Raw genomic sequence first — 21,727 nt, 5'->3', positions numbered from 1 at the left:
CGCAGGTCGTCAGAACTCCCGCAGGCGTACGCTCTCGGTTCTGTCTTCCTGTTATGACACGTGACAGAAAGACATGTTTCTTTAAAAACTTGTGCACCGGTTGCTTATCCAGGGTGTGATCAAAGAAAAGAGCACCTCTAGCTGTGTTTTGCATACTGCAGAGATATGGCATGCAAATGCTGTTTTTTCATGTGAGTTACATGCCTGAAGACCTCAGCCGTGAGAAGGCAAGGTTTTCAGCACGTGCAACCATTAATTTAGGCCTCAGATGACAGGAGCATTAACCACCTTCAACTATTGTTCCAGAAAAGCTGAAAAACCAAAGGCTTTTGCCACAAGTCTGAACACTTTTCTTTCCCATCTCTTTTCAACATACTGTATGTTGCGGTTTTACACTTTAGTGTACACTAAAAAATAGTTTGTTTCTCTTTCACAGTTAAGTTTGCACTAAGGACATGTCTATTTTGGTTTCACACTTTATAATAGTATACACGTGTTTCACGCTTTAGTACATGCACGTGTTTGGCACTTAAGCGTATGCTAAGGATACCTGCATTTCTGTTTCACACTTTAGTGGTAACCTTATCACGGTTTAGGGTACACCAAGGACACGCATGTTTCACACTTTAGTGTACACTAAGGACCTGTACTGTAGACACCCCTGTCTAGGATGGTACATACATCCTAAATTTGCTATACATCTAAACCAGTTTCACTTTCAGTGTCTCACTGAGGACTTGAACCCATCCCCCATTTAACTTGTGACTTTGTCTATACAGAAAAAGAAAGACAGATGCCAATCTTAGACAGATAATGCTCTGGGGAATTTAGTAAAAATAGACATATCTGACTAAGCTATCAGAAAGGGCGGAAGTGGCCAGGTATACCAGAGTTTCAGACAACTGATTAAACCTGCAGTCTCTACTGTCTACTGAGAAAATATCTTTTCAGAGCCAGCTTGCCTTCAAGATATTCACAGCTGATAAATCATCATCCTCAAGATATCTGTTTAAATATCTGTGTTTTCCCTCCCTATAGTTCTATTTATGGTCGTCTTTTGAGAGTAGAAGGAGCCGCTGGCATACTGACATGTTTACAAACACAAAAGCAGGAACTGGTTGTAAGCATCCATCACATGAGAGATAGAAGGACAGAGATATGTAGAGAGAGATAGACCATAAAAGGTAAACTGAGAGTCTACCTGAAGCAGGGACTTTTTCAAATGCCATGTGAACACGTTAACACGGGGCACGTTTATACAACATTATTGAGCATGCCCCATGCCAGCCTCTGCTCCTTTCTACACAATATTGATCACAGGAGAATTACTCCTATTGTGATGTCACTCTCCCGAGCCCCCACCCTAACACTATAGTTTAAACAGTACCAGTATGTACACACACATCTGATTATGCTTTGGAATCACACAGGCCAAACTCTACTAAATGAATGATTCCAAAACAGTTAGCCCAGTTTCAGGGGGCATCCTATGACAGTATACTAGTAGTCTCAACAGTAGCAGTCAGGGCCCTTTCATTTTGTTCCCATGAGCACACACGCCGGTCCTTCTCCCCTGGCTACTGGAGCAGGTGAAAAAACAATTTGTTCTGTAGCTCTCACAGATATTGTTACCCTCGGTGTAGAACTCAGTGAACCTCAGTGGCAGGGCGGATATTGGACTGGGCGGTCAGTAAGTAATGCAATCCCATGTTGTGGTCTGCAGCTTGTTAGACATGGGAGATTAGGTGTTCTCACAAAGGGCTTATGCCACACGGCCTTTGGAGAATAACTTCTACATCCAAGGCGATCGTTCTCCTTCAGTCTCAATTCCGCTGCTGTTTTCTGGGAATTGCTGCTTTTCAAAGTGCAGGGGATTCATTGTGAGCTCAGAGCTGTGACAGTTTCTTTGAATCACCCCTCTGACACTCTTCATGTTAAGCTCTGCAGGTTTGCGACACCAGCATCAACCTAGAACTACTTCCTGGTTTGTTGCCTCAAAGTCTTGGAGATGGTGAATCCTAAAAAATAATTATTCAGTACTTAGAGTGATGTGGCGGCCACTTTGAAGTGTGGTGCATGCTTAGTTTTTAGGCTTTTACAAAAGTTAACAACCATTGTTAAATCCATTTTAATCAGCAAGGAACAAATTTTTTGCTTCATAACCTGCATTCCTCAGTATAATTCAGCCTGCTGCTGCTGCTACACCACCAAAGTATCACAGAGCCGCTACTTAACTACAGCAATGTCTTATTTCTCTATTCTCTGGTTCTAATTGAAACAAATTTTTTACATTACATTAAAAATCATCAGACTTCCAACACAAAACTGGACCATAAACACGAAATAAAAACATGCACCCTCTATACCACTCTCCATCCATTTCAAAACCAGACCTTGGGTCATAGGTACTAATTGCCCTGCAAGAAAGTATGTTTCAGTAAGAAACCTTCCCCACTCCACTACTTTGTTTCCATGATTACATCTGCAGTGCATCCCTCCAGAGGGTTCAGATTACAGACACATCCCTCGCCTGGTGAATAAAGCCACATAATAAAAAACAGACTTAGAGAACCACAGCGATCCTGTATCGTCCGCGCCACCAGACAGGAAGTGCTTTAATCAGGACTACTTCCTGTATGGCTGGTACTGAGTGCATCATTGTGTCTGAGGGAAAGTGATGTCTTAACCAGCTGTTGTACAGTGAATGCAGGGCTTTTTACCAGAGCAGAGAGTTCACCGGCAATGCCCTCAAGTTCTCCTTGGGAACACTCTCAGTCCAATCAACTGATTGACTTCACAACATTGTACTGTGGTGCTGCAATGTTACAGCAACGTTGGGAGAATGTTATATGGTCTCAGCAGAGGAAGATGTTGCACTATTGAATGAAAATAAAGAGCAATGAATTCAGGACTGGCTTGTCTGCAAACAGACAAGGGGCTGTGGAATGACATTATCTACAAGCAGTACGTAATGTTCTGGTTGTTGTTGCAATGTTAGCAAAAGGGTGGCAGTGTAGCATAGTAGTTAAGGAGCAGCACTTGTAACCGAAAAGTTGCCAGTTCGATTCCCCATGGGGGCACTGCTGCTGTTCCCTCGGATAAGGTATTTGACCCAGAATCCAGCTGTATAAATGGATAATGTTGTAAAATCCTGTAATTGATGCAAGTCGCTCTGGATAAGAGTGTCTGCTAAATGCCAGTAATGTAAATGTAATGTAAAAAGTAATCTGCCCAGAGACCTTTGCACTTCAGCAGCATTACAATAACAAGCAGGCACAAAATACACCAAAAATAATTTCAACTTAATTCAAATTCAAATACTAATTCAGCGTCTCATTAACCATCAAAAATGTCAATGGCTCAAAGATATAAGCAGCCGATTTACACAAAAAAATCCAAAGCTCAGGGAATCTCTGAAATCTCCAATGTCTGAATATCCAGAAAAAATAAATCCAGTTGTCAAACAGTAATACTCCCGTTCAGTTCACCTTTCCTGTACATCTATATCAAACAGCATTGCAATGTGAAAGAAAAAATCCCCAACTCACCCGCTCTTCTTACTGAAGCAAACTGGAACATGTTTGGGAAGGTCAGGACTTGATGCATGGCTGGTTGGTTACATTTCTGATAAACAGGCTATCAGGTTTGTCTCATACATCCACCTACCAGAATGACTTGAACAACTGAAGTACTTCTTTTAGGATTCACCTATAGTATCTCCAAAAATGAAAGAAATCTGGCCAAAGAGACCACCAAATAATTCAGTCCACCATGCCTCCTCCTGGAGCCCATCAACCTCCCAAATGACATCACTTCCTCCCCTTTCTCACTTCCTCTTTCCTGTGTTAACAGGATTGCTCCTCTAGTGGCAGTTTCCCCCCAGTAACTGCTTGACCATGTCTTGGTTCAGTATACACATTAGATGCATCTTTGTAGAACACATGAACCTAAAAGCATTGCTTTCGCTTGAACAATTTAGCACGCAATGGTTTCTTCTTATTCTTCTTTTTTTCCATGCAGTTTCAACCTTAAACGCTTAGTGGTGAGTGATAACATTACAATTATGTGGCTGTCACACAGTGCTTGGGGAAAATGGAGAATTTACATGTTCTCCAGCTGCCATGTTTTGTATGTCTGTCATGTTCCAATATATATTCCTCATTCCACAGAAGTATCTGAGCACGGGCTGCAGATACTTCTGTCACAGAACCATAGGTTGAACATGCTCTTTTGGTCAAAGAATAAAAACAACATGGCCACGATTCATTCCTTTGAGTCAAGCTGTGCCCAGAGATTAAATATTTTTTAACATCAACCATGCTGTACACCTCATTGTACATCTGAGCTGAGAAATGTCGCATTTGGACCATTAAGAGTTAAACCTCATGTCTCTCTGTTTTCCTAAGCCCCATGACATTTTATTTTCTCAGAAAGGACCTGTCTGATTCCGGTGTTCTCTGAATTCCGTCTTCCTAAATATCACGCCGATGTTGACACACAACACCGCATCTCCAGGTTTCTTTCTGAGATTTCACAACTGCCCGTGCCGCAGATACCTTTGACCCCAGAGTGAATCGGCAGCCGCGAGAAACCTTCCTCCAGCACTACTGCAGCAACGTAAAGAGTCAAACTGTTTTTCACACTTTTCATAAAAAAAAAAAAGAATCAAACTGTTACATACTATGAAAAATTACACATGCGTATAAAACGTAATTTAATGACAGAAGAATAAATTGTATTAAAGGTTTAGCTGGGAATGCATGTCACGGTGGCCGAGAGGTTAAGGCGTTGGACTTGAAATCCAATAGGGTTTCCCTGCACAGGTTCGAATCCTGTTCGTGACGATAACGTTCACCATTTTGTGTAGTATAGTAGTTATTAGAAGCAGGACTCGTAACCAAAATAACTACTATGCTACTGCTGAGGCGGTGTTGCTGTAGCCTTGGGCAAGGTTCTTGACCGACAATTGCCTTCACTAATTGTCCAGCTGTATGAATGGGCAAAATTGTAAAACAATTGGTTATCGGTTAAGCAATCGTTTACATCGGTTAATTGCAAAACAAACTAACCGATGTAAGTCGCTCTGGATAAGAGCATCTGCTAAATGCCTGTAATGTAATGTTAATAATGTTGGGCTGCAAATTAAGGTATTTTGGGGTACTACAGCAGGAAGAATGAGTCAAGGAAAAGAAAGAAAGAAAGAGAAGAAGAAAAGAAGAGAAAAGAGAAGATGAATGTCATTTCATGATAACAGGGCTCCGCCTGGTACAGTTTCTCTCTGCTGTGGTCTGTCTGCATGTGCAATCTCCTGACTATGTGCCCAAACACACACACACATTCAGAGCAGTTGTCCCAGCGCTGGCTGGCTGCTGTCACCGTATCTCCTTTGTAGATTTGTGTGTGTGTGTGTGTGTGTGTGTGTGTAGGAGTGTGTATTGCTGAGATGAAAGAGAAGAGCTGGCACTTTGAGTAATGTGCCCATAGCACCCGGTTTTATTTCTAGAAGTAGTTATTGTTATTGCTCCTGCAATCATTTCTCTGGAAAAACCTCCCTTGGAATGCATACACATTCATAGCCACTGACACGAGAACAGACTCATATGCTGATGCAGTGTGTGTGTGTGTGTGTGTGTGTGTGTGTGTGAAGGAGTGTGTGTTGCTGAGTTGAAAGAGAAGAACTGGCACATAGACCAATGTGCCCATAGCACCCACCTCCATTTCAAAAGAATGGTTATTGTTATTGCATTTGTGATTAGTTCCCTGGAAAACCTACTTCCTTGCACGTGTACTGTCACACACACACACAAGGCCAGACTCATACACTGATGCAGTGTGTGTGTGTGCGCGCGCATGTGTGTGTATGTGCATACGTGCGTGTGTGCATGCATGCATGCCTGCGTGTTTGTACTCTGAGCTGGATGCTCAAAGCAGCATGACTTGGGCCCATAAGCAATATTCAGAACAGGTCTGAACTGTTTGCTGTCTGGTGTGTGAATCCTTCTGTTCTGTGACCAGAGAATGCTCTGCACGTAAACAGCACAAGATTGTATAGTGGCCATGCAGGCCAGTGAGTCGAAACTATTACAGAACATCGCATAGTGCATGAAGAAGCACACATAATCCACACTGAGACGGAGCCAGGTGAACCACACACGCACACATACACACACACACACACACACACACACACACACACACACACACACACACACACACACACACACACACACACACCGCTGTTCTCTGTGAGAGGTTAGACAGACACTGTGGTCTGGGGAAGCATCACTACAGCAGGGGAACAGTCTCTTCTCTCTTTGATCCTTGAGGGGAAACACTGGCTGGAGTGCTGTGCCTGCAGATGGGAGTTTTATGGGATATTAAAGCTGTGCAGACGTTCTCCGCCATGATTGTGCAACACTGACCTGCCGCTGGCTTGCAGAGATCCCTTTGAAATGGGTTCAGGCTTCGGTTACATGTGGTATTAAGCATTCAGTACACAGGAGAGGTAAACAGTAAAGTTTCTGATCTGGAGACTAATGAGAAATTGGGGCCTTTGAGTGGGAAATATAGCACACGACCTCCAGCCCCTGCAGAAATGAGGAAAGAGCAGTGCACAGAAGAACAGAGAAACAGAAACAGACCCATATCAACTCTCTAAATCTAGATTAGCAGGAAGAGAGTCCAAAACAGCGGCACACCTTCACTATGTTACCCTGTATTGCATTCATATAGAGCCCTACAAGGATGTCAAAACAGTGACATGGGGGAGCGACTCTCCTCAGCCAGAACCACCCGCACCGGCAGCCATTTTGCACCAGAATGCTCTCCACATGGAGAGGGAGGGAATTATTCAGCCAATAAAACTGGGTGATTTAAATAAAAAAAAAAACACTTTGATTGATTTGAAGCACTTATTTTACAAGATGGAATATAGACAATGAGGATCCTCAATTGAACCAATTAAACAATTAACATTAAACATTTAACCTGTTGGGGGTGAGGTGAAGGGCTACTCCTTCACAGCAGCATGGAATCTTTAATGATCCCAGTGCGCAACCTCAGTTTAATGTCTAATCAAAAGACAGCATCTCCCACCGGACAGTGTCCCCGTCACTGCACTGGGGCACTGTTTGAATGAATCAGCCTTCTGTGCTCTCATCTAGGACCAGGGATGAGTAGCCCTGTGGACACTGCAGCAACTCGGTGCAATGGCAGAGTAGCTAGGCCTACACAAGCTCTTATAAAGACTTGGAACTAATTAATCCACGTGGCTGTAAATCGTTCTCCCATCCTCCCTGTTTAGAATGCAGAGCTCCAATCCTGGCCTTCATGTACACAGTGACTGTGAAATATCCACACTGGCCTGCACGCTGCCAAAACAACATCGCAACCCCTGTCAGCAGACTCAGGACTGATGGGGAACACTGTTCGAAGTACAAAGCAAACTAGTAATTGATTTGGGCAGTGACACGATAACAGCCTCTATAGATCATGCACCGAGACATCTGTAATGTTAGCGCCAGCACAGGGCAGCTAGTTTACCATAGATCACCTGCTCTCCTCATGCACGGGTGCTCAAGGCCTTTGCACCATTAAGCAACAGTGCACAGCTCTCACTTGTCTGACCCCTGACCCCTGACCCCTACCCCCTTCTCTCATACCCTTACCTCAGTGTCACACATAGTGATGTATCATGTAAAACTAAAGTGCACTAGAACACCAGCCACATATGTAGTACACTAAAACACTAGCTACATGTATTACGCTACAACACCAGCCATATACGTAGTACACTAAAACACCAGTCATTTCCAAAAACACAGTCAAAACAAAAGTTAGTCTGTTACCCTACTGGTGCGCTTTGGAGCATGACATGGGTCTGAAATATTTTGTATTTCGAGAGAAAGTGGCTTTATCAGCTGGCGTCTATTCCTGGGTATTTTGTTTTGGAACTTAGGCACTCAGACTTTCCCGGGCTGGCTGAAAGTGCATGTTTTCCAGTCTCTGCAACATTCTCGGGTAGACAGTGGGCATGCTGTCACCGTGTCCCTGACCCCGGGGGATCCTGAAAGACGCAGGAAGTCGTGTGCCAGGCGGCCATCTTTGGAAGGAAAGCCTCCTTTTGGGGCTTTTCCACAGCAAAGCAAAACAGATGCAAATCACCGACCTCATTACTGGGAATAGAATTTTGATGGAACACACAGCTAGAGATGATTTCTTATTCAGCTTTATCATGTGAGTCATCGGGGTGTCGGTAAGGGGGTGTCATAGCTGTGTGGGTTTCTCCATGGTACGCCACCCAATCTTTCTGGAAATCAAACAGAGCAGGCTGAGCTCAGGGAGTGTAACGATATAATAACACAGCCTACAGCAATATCACAGATTCAAATCCCTTGTATTATAATGGCACCAGTAAAACTTCAGTTGTATCAATAGGTCATAGGTTCCCTTTGGTATGGGTTTCTGCAAAAGAGAAAAGTTTACAAAGGTTAGGGAGTGTAAGTACAGTCTGTGACCTGACACAAGGCTAGACATGGCATGCATTCACAGTGTCTCGTCCCTCCTTTATGATGTCAAAGGCTGGATTTTTCCCAGTAATGCCCCCATGAAAGGGTGTTGACCCATGTTATAAACACACAGTTGCTTGTTTGTGCATAAACAGCCTGTCTGATGGCAGTTCTGTATAGTGCGATGTTAGGCAGTCACGTTTGGGATGTAGTGATTTTCGATGCACAGAAGGTGATCTGACACAGGGCTAGACATGGTATGCATTCATGCTTCTCGGCCCTCCTTTACGATGTCACAGGCTGGATATTTCCCAGAAATGCCCCCATGAAAGGGTGTTGATACCTGTCGTACACACATGGTTGCTTGTTTGCTCCCAAACAGCCTGTCTGATGGGAGCTCTGTATAGCCTGAAATTAGGCAGTCATGTCTGGGATGTAGTACTTTCAGATGCACAGAAAGGGACCCTGAGAAATGCTTTGACCCCATGATCAGAGCAGACCAACCGTGGACAGACTGTGCTGGAGATTTGAGAACCGAGAAATTGTCATACTTCTGTACACCACAGGAGAGGGAAGTGGAAGCATTGCGCAGAATGTTAGCCTAAGGTTAGCCGGGGAACACTAGCAAGCTGGCTCACCGCCATGGAGCTATCAGGTTCCATATACCAGTTGTTGGGGTACAGACAAAAGACATGATGGCCAGCCTGAATTATCGGCCCCTGATGGAACATTTCTGAAATATGGCAGAATTGATAAGCAGAGCAGACAGAGACCAGCTGAGTCTGTGCAAAAGTATGGGAGGATAGAGTAGGAACTCACCTCACTGCTTGCAGGGCCACGTCAGTGGCGATGACTCCGGGGATTATGGGAAATGGTTTCAAAATAGCGGATCTTACATGGGAATGACAGTGATGAGTCAGGCACCAAAAGAGAAGTTATCGCATTGCAGTTTCACAGATTCATGTTTCTCTCCTTATTTCTCCCTCCCTCCCCCATTTACGCCTCTGGTGTGAGGTAACGAGCCTTATCGCTAGTGTGGGTGGAGGAGCATTCTGGTTGTTGAGTGTTTGGGAAACCCGATAAATACATCATCATGACCTTAATGAAGCCTAACGCCTTAACAAGCTCTCATGACCTACTCACCATCTGGGGAATCTCCATGTCTCTCTCAGCATCTGGAATGTCTTGACCCAGAAACGGTACAGTTACAGATGCATTTCACAATGGGGCTCAGATGATCTCAATAATCAAAAACACATTAAAAACTAGGTGCTGACACTGAGCTGTAGCTCTCTGTAAAAGTCCTGCTCAAGTTGACGCAATTTTACATGATGTCTACTTACAGTAAAATGCTGGCCTAGGTGTCTCTGAAAACACTGAGGGGAAAATTGCAAGATATTTGGATCTGCACAAAGCCTTTTCACATCTTGGGATTTTCATAAGATGCAAAATTTGCATAAGACAATTATTATTGTTTCAGGGGAATAATACCCAGAAAGTGATTCTCACTGAGAAATTGCAACACTTTATAAGGTCATTGGCAGCGAATCTTAACAGTAAAAGTGATAATTCGGGAGTGTGTTTGCCCACCCAACCACAATATCAATGATTGTATGTCTCTCCATTTAAGTAACTTCCCTCTAAGCAACTATCATATGCAGGGCTGTCTTCTGGGGAAAATGAGCAATGCAGGAAGAATGACCCCCCCCCTCAAAAAAAAGAAAAAAAATAATATTAATAACCAGCCAAAGCCATTATCATAAGTGCAGTCTGTCTAGCATTTAGAGACAAATAAAAACAAATGGCAACTTACACAAGGGACAGAAATAAGTTCATGTTCATAAAGTGAATTATGTTGAGATGGCCTCATATTTCACACTTTGACTGCAGTTAAGTAGTAAAGAAGTAATAAAGGTTAATACTAAAGGCTAACCAAGGTCTCTGCCAGCTTGCGGGTCCTGATGTAGATTCATTTATACTCTTCTACTCAAAAAGCTCAGCTACTGCACACATTGTGTGCACATTAAAGTCAGTGCTAACACAACTGCAGATGGAGAGATGGGGGAAGATGTTTGCATTGTGAAAGTGGGCTGTTTCTTTGAAAAGAAATCTAATGCCAGGAAAGACCTCACAGGGAAGCGAGGATCCGATTCTCTTCAGAACTCTCGAAAGGGGAACAGCTTGGGGTCTGAGTCAGAATGTTTTTGCTGTGATTTTTATAGATGCTTCCTAAAATCAGCTCTGACCTGGGGCCAATGTCCGCCTAGGAACCATTATGTCATGGCTTAGGGAGGCTTCACATGCGACTGTATACAGAAATATACAGGAAACCCGATTGAGCAATTCCGCAGTGCTCTGTGCCTAGTGATCCCAGCCAGGGAGCTGTCATCCTCACTTAATCACTGTGATGTCACAGCGGGGAGGTGTCACCCCTCAAGACTCTTACGGATGTGCTGCTCGCTCCATATATGGGCATTGGTTCTGGAGCCCTACACAGCAATCCCAGCAGCCCCAGGGCTTAGGGTGACTTAGGGTTTTGACTCTCCCTGCAGAGTAAAGATGACGGGGACCTGCAGCGCAAAGCTTCAGCTCACCACATGTCATAGTCTCTCCTGGGCCGCGGGGGGGATTGTGCAGTCATGGAGTTTTCCTGAGCTGTCAGACAGAGGAACCTTCCCAGCCCAGATTCTATAGGTGTCACTCTGGCTTGGTAGGAGAGACCTGAAACAGGCCAATGATGATGGAAATTTAAATTGGGGCGGTCTGTAAGGGACTGTACAGCACACCTGTCCCTCAAACCCCACAAGGGCACCTGGCAAAGCCAATTACATTCCATTTTTGTTGAAACCAATTGTGACACACACGTAGCAGCCAGTCAGGTTACCCCTCTGCTCAAGTTTGGGACCTGATGATGTCACCGGAACTCTGGTCACACCCCTCCCTCTATAAATATCCCACCAAACACAGAATATGTGTGGCCAATCAGAATCTGGTTGCAAGATTTGCAGTCAAATTGCTCTCATTTGCAGTCACACACAGCTCTGATTCTTGTTTTAATGCCCGCTGTGTTGTGTAATTTGTTAAACCGGTTAATTAGTGTTGATGACATAGAGATGGTAGAGTGCCACCACAGACAAGAATTAGTACCAAAAAAAGACATACTAATATAGATGTTGCACTGTTTGTAGACAGTGAATGCAAAACAGTGGCCCAGAGGCAAGAAGAAATTCTAACACAGATCTTTTATTGTTCTTTACACCACAATCTTACAGCCCACCACAGACTCTCTCTTTTCAACAAATCAAAATCTCTTTCAGTAACACTCTAAACTTTCCACGACCTCCCCTACCTGCAGTTTAGCCTTCTTTCTCATTCCTCACTGGCTTCCCCAGTGCCTTGCTCCTCCTGGTTTCAGCACACACCACTGTGGCTTCTCCCACAGTGATACAGGACCCGTACAGAAACCCATCTCTTCTTCCCTTTCCCTTCACTTCCACAATTACTCGAACTTTCTACTAACATACCAAATGCATCTCTACCTACATCTCCTACCTACCGGGTCAATGGTATAGAGGCTGGCACTTCCCAGCGCTCGGCAGTAGCAACGACAGAAAGACCCCATGCAGGACGGCACAGTGAAAGGCAGGTCCTTTCCCTGCATCAGCATGAAGCCAGAACACTTTACACTGTACAGCAGTAAAAAAAAAAATTTCCCCTGTCTCTCCAGTGGGCAATACTACTTACACAGAAATTGCTAATTTCTTACTTTTTAAAAAACAAATTATCTTTTGGATATTTATTCATTTCTTTCTGCCAATTTCAGATTGGAGGGTGGCCGGCAACATATTTGTCTACAAGAAATGTACAAAATCAGACTACTCCATTCCCACTTTAAAATGAATAAATTTGTTGTCCTTTTTTACATAATTCATTCCCTTTTGTAGGTATTGTTCTCACAATTTGTACTATTTTCCATAGTTCACAATGCTTGCTCTGATAGCTAATACAGTGCTGTTTTAAACAAACACAAAACTAATAAATATAAAAAAGAAACACTTAAATTAAAAAAATGTTGAAATAAAACAATAAATGTCAGAATGACAGTAAACAGCACCAGTACTTCCTGGTGAGCCACTCACTCACTCACTCTCTGTCTCTCACACACACACACACACCTTGAGAACACTGTTTTAAGGGAACAGACGGAGTGAAGTAGCTGCCATTGAGGACAGGAACTCAGAGCAGCACTCATAAACGTGAGTGTCCTGTCTCTCTGTGCAAGCTCTCCTTTCAGGAGCACAGCTCACACCATGGTCTCCTTCCGCTTGCCCAGCGAACGCCGGGACTTCTTGTCCTTTTTCGTTTTTCGAGGGGAGTCCGTGGGGGAGGGGCACGCCTCCGCTGCAGTCTGTGGTGTGCTGGGTGACTCCTCCCCCTGGGGCGAGCTGGGGGCGGAGTCAGAGGATCCGGGCCGGTTCTCGTCCGTCTCCTCCTCGAGGGTGATGACGGGGATGGTGGAGGAGCGGCGCTTGGGGACGGTCTCCGTGGAAAACGGGGCGGGGTCGGCGCCCGGCGCCCCCTGCTGGGCGGGCTGCAGCGCGGACATGGCGTTACGCAGGCAGTTGAGCCACTGCTGCTTGTGGAAGACGTCGCTGACCTGCAGGGTGTGCGAAGGACCCTGGGAGGGAGGCTGCAAACGCAGGCGGAAGACGTTCTTCGCTGTAAAGGAAGCAAAGGAAAAAAACACAAGTGTAAACCAACAGGCAGTACACTACGGCTGGCTGTGAGAGAGCTGTGCTCTGATTGGTGCAGGGACGGAGGGGGCGGAGCTTACACCCACCTTTCTCTCCGTTGCTGAAGGCCCCCCTGAAGGAGCCGCCCATGCGGACCTCCCCATCCACCAGGTCCTCCAGAAGCAGGTCCTGGACCGGGATGGGCTGCCGGTACACCTGGTAGCAGTGGCGGTCCCCCCGCGTCACCGGCCGGGTCAGAACCAGCAGCTCCGTGAAGAGGAACACGTGCAGCTTCTGCAGAGAACACAAACACAGAGCCCATTAATGAGACTGGAGAACTTCAGTACAGGGCTAACTCCAATCACAGGGCCACACAATCATATCCATCATTACTGAAACAGGGCCGGCTTCAGCCACTTTCATACTCATATACACCATTACTGAAATAGTTTCACACTCATTCCAAAACTGGAACTCACTAATGTATGTTCCACAGTCAGATACATCATTACTGATGCTCCTTTCCAAAAATCAGACTTATCACAAAAGTGGCATGTGTTTAATTAGCTGCAGCCACAGAGTCTTTCTTCTGTTTATGGAAGTATTCTCACATACAGGGAGCAGTGCCAAACAGCACTCTCTCAGGGAGAGAGAAAGAGAGGGAGGGGGGAGGGAGAAGGAGGGGGAGAGGGAGGGATAGAGGGAGAGAGAGAGAGGGGGGGAGAGGGAGAGAGAGAGAAAGAGAGGGGGAGAGGGGGATAGAGAGAGAGAGGGGGAGAGGGAGAGAGAGGGAGGGGGAGAGAGAGGGGGGGAGAGGGAGAGAGAGGGAGGGGGAGAGAGAGGGGGGGAGAGGGGGAGAGGCAGAGAGAGAGGGGGATAGAGGGAGAGAGAGAGGGGGATAGAGGGAGAGAGAGGGAGGGGGATAGAGGGAGAGAGAGGGAGGGGGGAGGGAGGGAGAGGGAGAGAGGGGGAGAGGGAGAGAGGGGGGGAGGCAGAGAGAGAGGGGGATAGAGGGAGAGAGAAGGAGAGAGAGAGAGGGGGAGAGAGGGAGAGGGAGAGAGGGGGAGAGGGAGAGAGGGGGGGAGGCAGAGAGAGAGGGGGATAGAGGGAGAGAGAAGGAGGGGGGAGAGAGGGAGAGAGAGAGAGGGGGAGAGAGGGAGAGGGAGAGAGGGGGAGAGAGGCGGAGGGAGAGGACTGACCGTGCCGCTCTTGTTGCGCAGCTCCCCGTGACACAGCAGGGTGTTGCAGCGCTCGATGCGCTGGTCTCTCTGACGCTCGTCCAGGTACTCCAGCCTGTCTCTGTAGTACTGGCACTCCGACTCGCCCTTCTTCAGGTCAATGTCTGCCAGCACCTCCTGGATGATGGAGATCTGGAGACAGAGGAGACACATCAGAGGCCCTGCGTTGAGTCAGATACACATCAGAAGCCCTGTGTAGAGTCTGTCACACCCGAGCGGCAGGTTTTGGGGCGTACCGCGTGCTCCAGGCGCGGGGTGTCGGGGTGCTCGGCGGGGGTGTGCCGCAGGATCTCCTTCAGCAGCAGCGGGTACTTGACGAGCCGCGAGCGCGGGACGTCCAGGAAGCTCCACAGGTCCAGCTTGCGGCTGAAGGGCGACTCCAGGCAGCGCTGCAGGAAGTCCTGCACCCGCCGGTCCTGCTTCTTCTGGTCCAGCAGCGCCTTGGCCGCCAGCTGGTTGCTGCAGTAGTCGCGGTACGCGTTCAGTCCAGGGAGCTGCGGGGGAGGGGGGGGGGGGGGGGCATGAGACTCTGCCAGTACATACACGCACACATACACAGGCACACATACACACGCACACGCACACATACACAGGCACACATACACACGCACACGCACACATACACAGGCACACATACACACGCACACACACCACACACCACACACACCACACACCACACACCACACACCACACACCACACACACACACACACACACACACACACACACACACACACACACACACACACACACCACACACACACACACACACACACACACACACACACACACACACACATACACAGGCACACATACACAGGCACACATACACAGGCACACATACACACACACACACATACACAGGCACACATACACAGGCACACATACACAGGCACACATACACACACACACACATACACAAGCACACACACACACACCACACACCACACACGCAAACACACATCACATATGCATGCAATAACACACACACAAACTTGTGCACACACACCAACGCAGTGAGGCGAGATACTTACCCAACTGACAACAATCTCCCCGATCTGACCCACAGTGCCATCGGGCCCAGTCGCCTTAGCCAGCTGGGACAGCAAGTCTGGGGAAAAGGAGCAGGCCAGACAGTCAGAACCAGTCAAAACCAGTCAGAACCAGTCAGATGCAGGCTCGGCCTGTGCGGTTGTTTTTGGACCTCACCTTCGTGCAGTGGGATATATGCGTCCAAATCCCCAAATATTTGCGTCAGCTGCTCCTCTGACATGATTGACAGCTTCAGCATCGGGTCGTGGTATGCCTGTACATGGAACGAGGACACAGTTAAAACCCTTATTTTCCATTGTAAAACTATTTGTGTCATTTATAACCAAACCCAACCAATCCCAGCTATTTATAACCTTATTTATAACCACACAGCGAGATGGGCTAAGTATAACTTTTCTGTGGAAAACAGACCAGCATTCCTTTCTTTTAATAGCTGTGTATTAGTCGCTGCCAAACTGGCATTTGGACTGTTTGCTTAACGCATTCTCTAAAGTAAATGATTTTCAGTGCGAACCTTGCGTGCGAGATGGAGGTCCTCGATCAGGTCCTGCTCTCCTCGGGACAGCTCATATATGGCCTGTTGGGGAAGAAGAGTGCATTCAAAACCCTGGAAAGGCCATAATCGCAAACTCTTTGCACATAAATCAGCTCAGCTCCGTCTGAGCATTCCTGTGATCCTCCAGTGTAGTGCAAACAGGGCCCCTCTCTCAGTTAGCTGTGATGTCTGAGAGAGTGGCAAGGTGTGCGTGTGTGCGTGTGTGTGTGTGTGTGTATGTGTGTATGTATATGTATGTGCATGCATGTCTGCGTGCATGTGTGGATTCATATCTCCCCTGCACGTGTGTTCTGGAACTCTCACCTCCTGTCTCTTGATCTCCTTTGTGGAGAAGGTGCCCTTCTGGTGGTCGTCCAGCGTTTCGGACCACAGGGTACTGTTTCTCCTCTTGGGGGGCGTGGGGGCGGCCGCCTTGCTGCAGGGCTTGCGGCCCGGGGACTTGCCATCGCCCCGGAACGAGATGGACTGCAGGCAGGAGAGACGGAGAGGAAGAAGGTCAGTTCAAAACCGCCCTGCATGCTGTTCCTGCTCCCTTTCCCCACAATGCCCCTGACCCGCTTCCCGCCTTTCGCACTGCAGAGGAGCGTTACCTGGATGGTCTGCCCGAAGCGCCGGACCGCCCCGCTCCGCACGGGAGAGATGAGGTTCGCGAGCGACGTCACCTTGCCCAGCGGACGCACACGCTTAGTACTGGGTTCCTAGGAAACAGGAGGGTGAAGGGGGAGGAGACATGTTGAGTCAAAACCTAATTTTAAACAGAAGCTTGCAGAACAGAGATTGTGATCAGTATGCTGGCTGTGATCAGTATGCTGGCTCGAGTAGAGCTCTGCTGTATACACCTGAGCCTGACACACATAACTGGAACTGCCTCAGGGGGAACACCCAGCAGTGTAGGTGGATGATGTGCAGGGCCTGGCTGAGGGCGTCTGACAGGCAAATAAACAGTAAAATGAGACAGACTGAGCAATAAGCCACACAACCAATAGTTACTTCCTCCTGGATGAGTTCTGTATAGGAGCAGATACAGTAACCACTGTTTCTGTGGTCATGGATTCACACACACTGGCAATTACACTGGAGCCTGTGTTTGCGTGTGTGTATGTGTGTATATGTGTATGGAAGTGTACAAGACCAGCTATCAAGCCTTCAAACACCATAATAAGGTCTCCAACAAGAACAAGAACAGACACAGACAAGTCATGACAAACGGACAAACAGCTGCACATCACAGGGGCTGGACAGGGGAAGCAAGGTGATGTTCAGAAATGTTTCTCGCTTTTCCTACGTTTGCAACAACCCTCAAGGCAAACACTGCTTTCTGCTGTATGAGCCGCTGGACACACAGAAAGCGACAGACAGAGAGGCTGTTCTAAGCCACCGCTGTGAATTGGGGCAGTGCTCACACTTCAGCGGGAGACCGCTCAGACCCCCAGTGTCTGCGGGCACGCCCCCTCAGGCAGGGTCATGGCCTGCGTTTCGGAGGGTGAATGAGGGGGCGAGTGAAGGAGAGCACACAGCAGCCCTCAGCAGAAAGGATCCCTCAGGGAGAAGTGCTGTGCCCCTATGCCCTCAGTCTCATTAACATTTAACATTACTGACTCCCTGAGCGCACACACACACACACACACACACACACACGCTCTCTGATGTCGCTGTGGATATCAGCAGTTCACTCAGTTCACTGGAGTATTCCCCATGATCTGAGCTCAGCCCGTGTCTTGGCTCTGAGAAGTGCACAAATAATTATCCTGAATCCACATCTGGCAGAACACTGAGAAACTTGAGCAGAGAGAAAGAGCAGCACTCTGACTCATGCCGAGTAACTTCAGTCAAACCCCAATCTACGGCCAAAGATTTCCTCACCTGTGAAATTCTCCACTTCTCCCCAATGCTAACTCTTGCACAAGCGCATTTAAAAGCTCATTCAGGAAAAAACGAGCACTTCCCTTCAGAGAGCACTGAAATTCTGAATGGGGAAGGGAAGCTGAATTAACCAGAAAAGGGAAGCGAATGTGCAGGCAGGAGAGAAGTGACACACACATGGCCGGATGCAGGGCCGGCAACACTTCCACGCACCTGGCTCTTCCCAGAACTCACTCATAGCCCCCCCCAAACTGCAGCACCTCCGATACACTCTGATAGCTGTTATTTCAGCACTGCGCACCTATGCCGGGATGACAACCTATCTGCTTCCTCCCAAAGCAAACACACACACACACACACACACACACACACACACACACACACACACACACAGCACTTTACAGTCACTGAAACACAGCAAATGTACTCCAGAACTGCATGGTCTTCAAATGCACCTTGCAGTGGCCTTTAATAAGTTACACTGCATTACACTATTGTCATTTAGCAGGTGCTCTTATCCAGAGCAATATACATAAGATGCAGTTTTACATTTTACAGCTATTCACTTATACAGCTGGATATTTACCGAGGCAGTTCTGGGTTAAGTTCCTTGTAGCAGTGCCCCAGCAGGGAACTGAACCAACAACCTTCCGGTTACAATCCCTGCTCCTTACCACTACACCACACCGCACCACCATCCCAGTTATAATGCAGAGGTGTGCCTGAGTATTCTGCTCCCCCCAGATTTGGCCAAAAGCCTCTCATTTCACACACAACTTTCTCACAACCAGTACTGCTAAATGACTGAGAGCCCGCAGGATCACAGAGCAGTCCTCAAGGAGAGAAAACCACGGCTGAGACACTGAGACACTGAATCGCTGATCTGAGAACAGATCACCACCACGCTCTCGCACCTCCGAGCAGACAACGGGACAGCCGGCGAGGCCTGTACGCATCGCAGAGGGGGCGCGGGGGGGGGCGGGGGCGCGGGGGCTCGGCAGCCCGGCTCTCTCGGCTCACCTCGGTCTCTTTGTTCGCCTGGTTCTGGTGCTCTATCACTTGTAGGGTCCGTTTGACTGGAGCGACGCTGCTCACTTCATCGTAGGCCACCATTGTTTTCTGTACAATCCCCCCCGTAAGTGTCTCTCTGTCCTGGGAGCTTATTCCACGTGAACACTCCACAGTCTGAGAAAAACCAGTATCCTCCTCCCTTCTGCTTGGATTTCAGATCGCCTTTGTTCTAGTACTCACACACTCTGTTCTGAGGCTGAGGCACAGAGGAACACTTATATACTCACAGCTATGGGGGTGTGGTTATCTCCCGAGGCCCCACCCACAACAGGGCGGGACTACACAGACACCGAACTCCGCTGGGAACTTGGAGAAGCCTGCGAGGCAGAGCCTGCCCTGTGCTCTGCTGGCGGTTCACAGAAACCTGAAACACTAGCCAGAACTCACGCTCACGAGCAGGGCTTCTCCTGGAAGAGTTTATATCAAACACCCCAAATACTGGCCTATGGCAGCAGGGGTAAAATGCCATACAGCAACAGTCGTGTTGACATGTAATGACCATAGCTACGATTTACTGCTTCATTAACGCACAGGGGGAGGTTCACAGACAAACCAGTGTTATTAAACAAAGTCTATGGAAAAGTCTGAACTCTCTGGTTAAAGTGGTTTCATTTCTTCATTTCTGTCACTCAAGAGTTTGTACAAAATACAGCAGTCAAGTACATGTAGGCTGTTCTGTATATAAGCAGGGATTTGGTAGTAAAGAAATTGTATACATGGTTACATCACATGAATCCACTGTTCAGAAACTAAATCACTATGGAGTACAATGGGAAGTAACATGAGAACTGAGAATGGTTCAGTGAATGGTTTCCTGATGTGAAGTGTTTATCTAGGTCCATAATGTAGACCGTATTGATTTACATGCAGATGCCTGAGGTCTTCAAACCAAGCAGGTTAGAGTTGCTGTCTTTTGCATAGGTTTAGTTTGTTTGCATGTTTTAAAGGGCTGAGTCCCCCTGAAGCGGCGTGCATTTCCCACACTGCACTGAGGTCACGGGCTGTACAGCTGCACTCATCTGAGGCCTTTAATGACAGAGACGCGGCAGCGTAGCATAATATTTAACCCCAAACTGCCTCAGTAAATATCCAGCTGTACAAATGGATAACATTGTAACTGATGCATGTCTCTCTGGGTAAGAGCGTCTACTAAACGCTAACAATGTAATATAATAGTAGTTTGCATGAGATGCTGTCAGTCTCCAGTCAGCAGGAGGGGGTTACCAATTAGGTCAGGAGAGAAAGTGGACCCAGCGAGACCCACCACCACTCCCAGTGACTAAATCACATGTGTACACACACACACACACACACACACACACACACACACACACACACACACACCCCTTCTCATACACATTCCTATATAGACATATACACATGCGCATGCACATACAGGCATGTGCAAGCATACAGAGCTGCTCACAAGCAAACATTTTTGGATGGCTGAAAAAACTTGTTTGTTGTACACTGTCCCTGTATGTTAGGAGCGATTGCTGTTCATAGATTGCAGACTCCAAGCCCGCCAGGCTTGAGATCCATTCAGCAGCCTCGCAGACCAACCTACAGCTGTGTGAGCTGCAAGATTCTGGTGATAGGTTGAAACACAGTAACCACAGCTCTCAGAAATGAGCTGCAGGCAAACTTTGGTTTGGCAAACGTGTCAAAGCTACCCAAAGGCTGCGTCTCTAACTGACTGCCTGTGCTTAGGAGCTCCCAGGGTGAGCAGTACGGCAGCAGTGGATTGTGGGAAGACTGCTTCCCCCTGGTGGCTGGAGTAACACCTCTCTTATCACAGCTAGGCACTGTAGTTTTAATGCAGCCGAGACGGGTGGTCATAGGATGACAGAAAAGCAGGACATACAACAACAGTGTCCCTGCTGGGACTCGATCTCATGACCTTCTACCTGTGACTCCACACTTCCGCCCGGTACACACAGCACGCCTCTCCTGGTGAGGCCCCTGTGAGTGTACCCCTGCACCCCAGAGTGGGAGTGGGATGGTCCGGGCACATCAGGCCCGGTCCTGCCTGACTCTCCCGCTCCCAGCCCAGAGCGTAAGCAAGAACGATGGGAGACAGGACTATAAAACACAGCTGCTGACTTTTTCTGTCTGCAGTGCATGGAGTAGCCAGTGAAAACGCCATCAGTAGTCAGAACAGACAAGCAGCCTTTGTTTCTCTGTGGTTTATATTTAGCCAGAGGTTTAGTCAGAGCTCACACCCTCAGGGGTTACTACCAACAAAGCACGTAACCAATAAACCGTATAACCACACAGAAAAATGCACCTTCATACATTCAATTGTGCTGAGTCATACACCCAGCAGGTAACAAATGCTTTGTTTTAACGCATCAGTCCATTTCACAGTACAGCACCCAGGAGGTGACAGGTTCGAATGATCTGCTGAAAATCTAACCACACCAGAACTCAGCGACAGCTCAATGGGAGGTGAATTCTTCCTACATCAGTGGTTGGGTGGTGACGTGTTAAGGTTTGGAACATACCTTGGCAGGTGGTAGCTATGACCTACCAGGACAGCTACGGAAGGCAATCCCCATTTCATACTTTCATCTCCCTACATAGCTGAAATTGCGTCTCTAATTCACGGCTTCTGCCCTACTTGCTGTGCCAGTTTTACCCCATTTTTCTGTCACACAAACTTTTCCACCTGTACCAACACAAATGTATTTCTTGTTGCTAACAGCAA

The 21,727-nt window shown here is 47.4% G+C and overlaps 1 protein-coding gene and 1 non-coding gene across 2 annotated transcripts; one reads left to right on the top strand and one right to left on the bottom strand.

Annotated features, from left to right (window-relative positions):
- The first annotated feature begins 4,762 nt into the window (after positions 1–4,762).
- trnas-uga lies at positions 4,763–4,844 on the top strand. Its single transcript has one exon. It is a non-coding gene; the product is annotated as a tRNA-Ser (tRNA).
- A 7,885-nt stretch (positions 4,845–12,729) lies between these two features.
- On the bottom strand, positions 12,730–19,194 carry LOC118771929 (neuroepithelial cell-transforming gene 1 protein-like). The gene is made up of 10 exons (XM_036520104.1): positions 18,970–19,194; positions 16,677–16,784; positions 16,390–16,551; positions 16,045–16,107; positions 15,687–15,783; positions 15,512–15,588; positions 14,715–14,972; positions 14,440–14,610; positions 13,348–13,534; positions 12,730–13,226 (listed from the first exon to the last, which is right to left on the bottom strand). Exons 1-10 carry the CDS (start codon positions 19,060–19,062, stop codon positions 12,811–12,813), a joined length of 1,632 nt encoding a protein of 543 aa, XP_036375997.1. The 5' UTR covers positions 19,063–19,194; the 3' UTR covers positions 12,730–12,810.
- Positions 19,195–21,727: the final 2,533 nt, after the last annotated feature.

Source organism: Megalops cyprinoides, chromosome 25 (assembly GCF_013368585.1).
Source record: "Megalops cyprinoides isolate fMegCyp1 chromosome 25, fMegCyp1.pri, whole genome shotgun sequence".
In the NCBI taxonomy this organism is placed as follows: domain Eukaryota; kingdom Metazoa; phylum Chordata; class Actinopteri; order Elopiformes; family Megalopidae; genus Megalops; species Megalops cyprinoides.
This window is presented reverse-complemented; position numbering and strand designations above follow the sequence as displayed.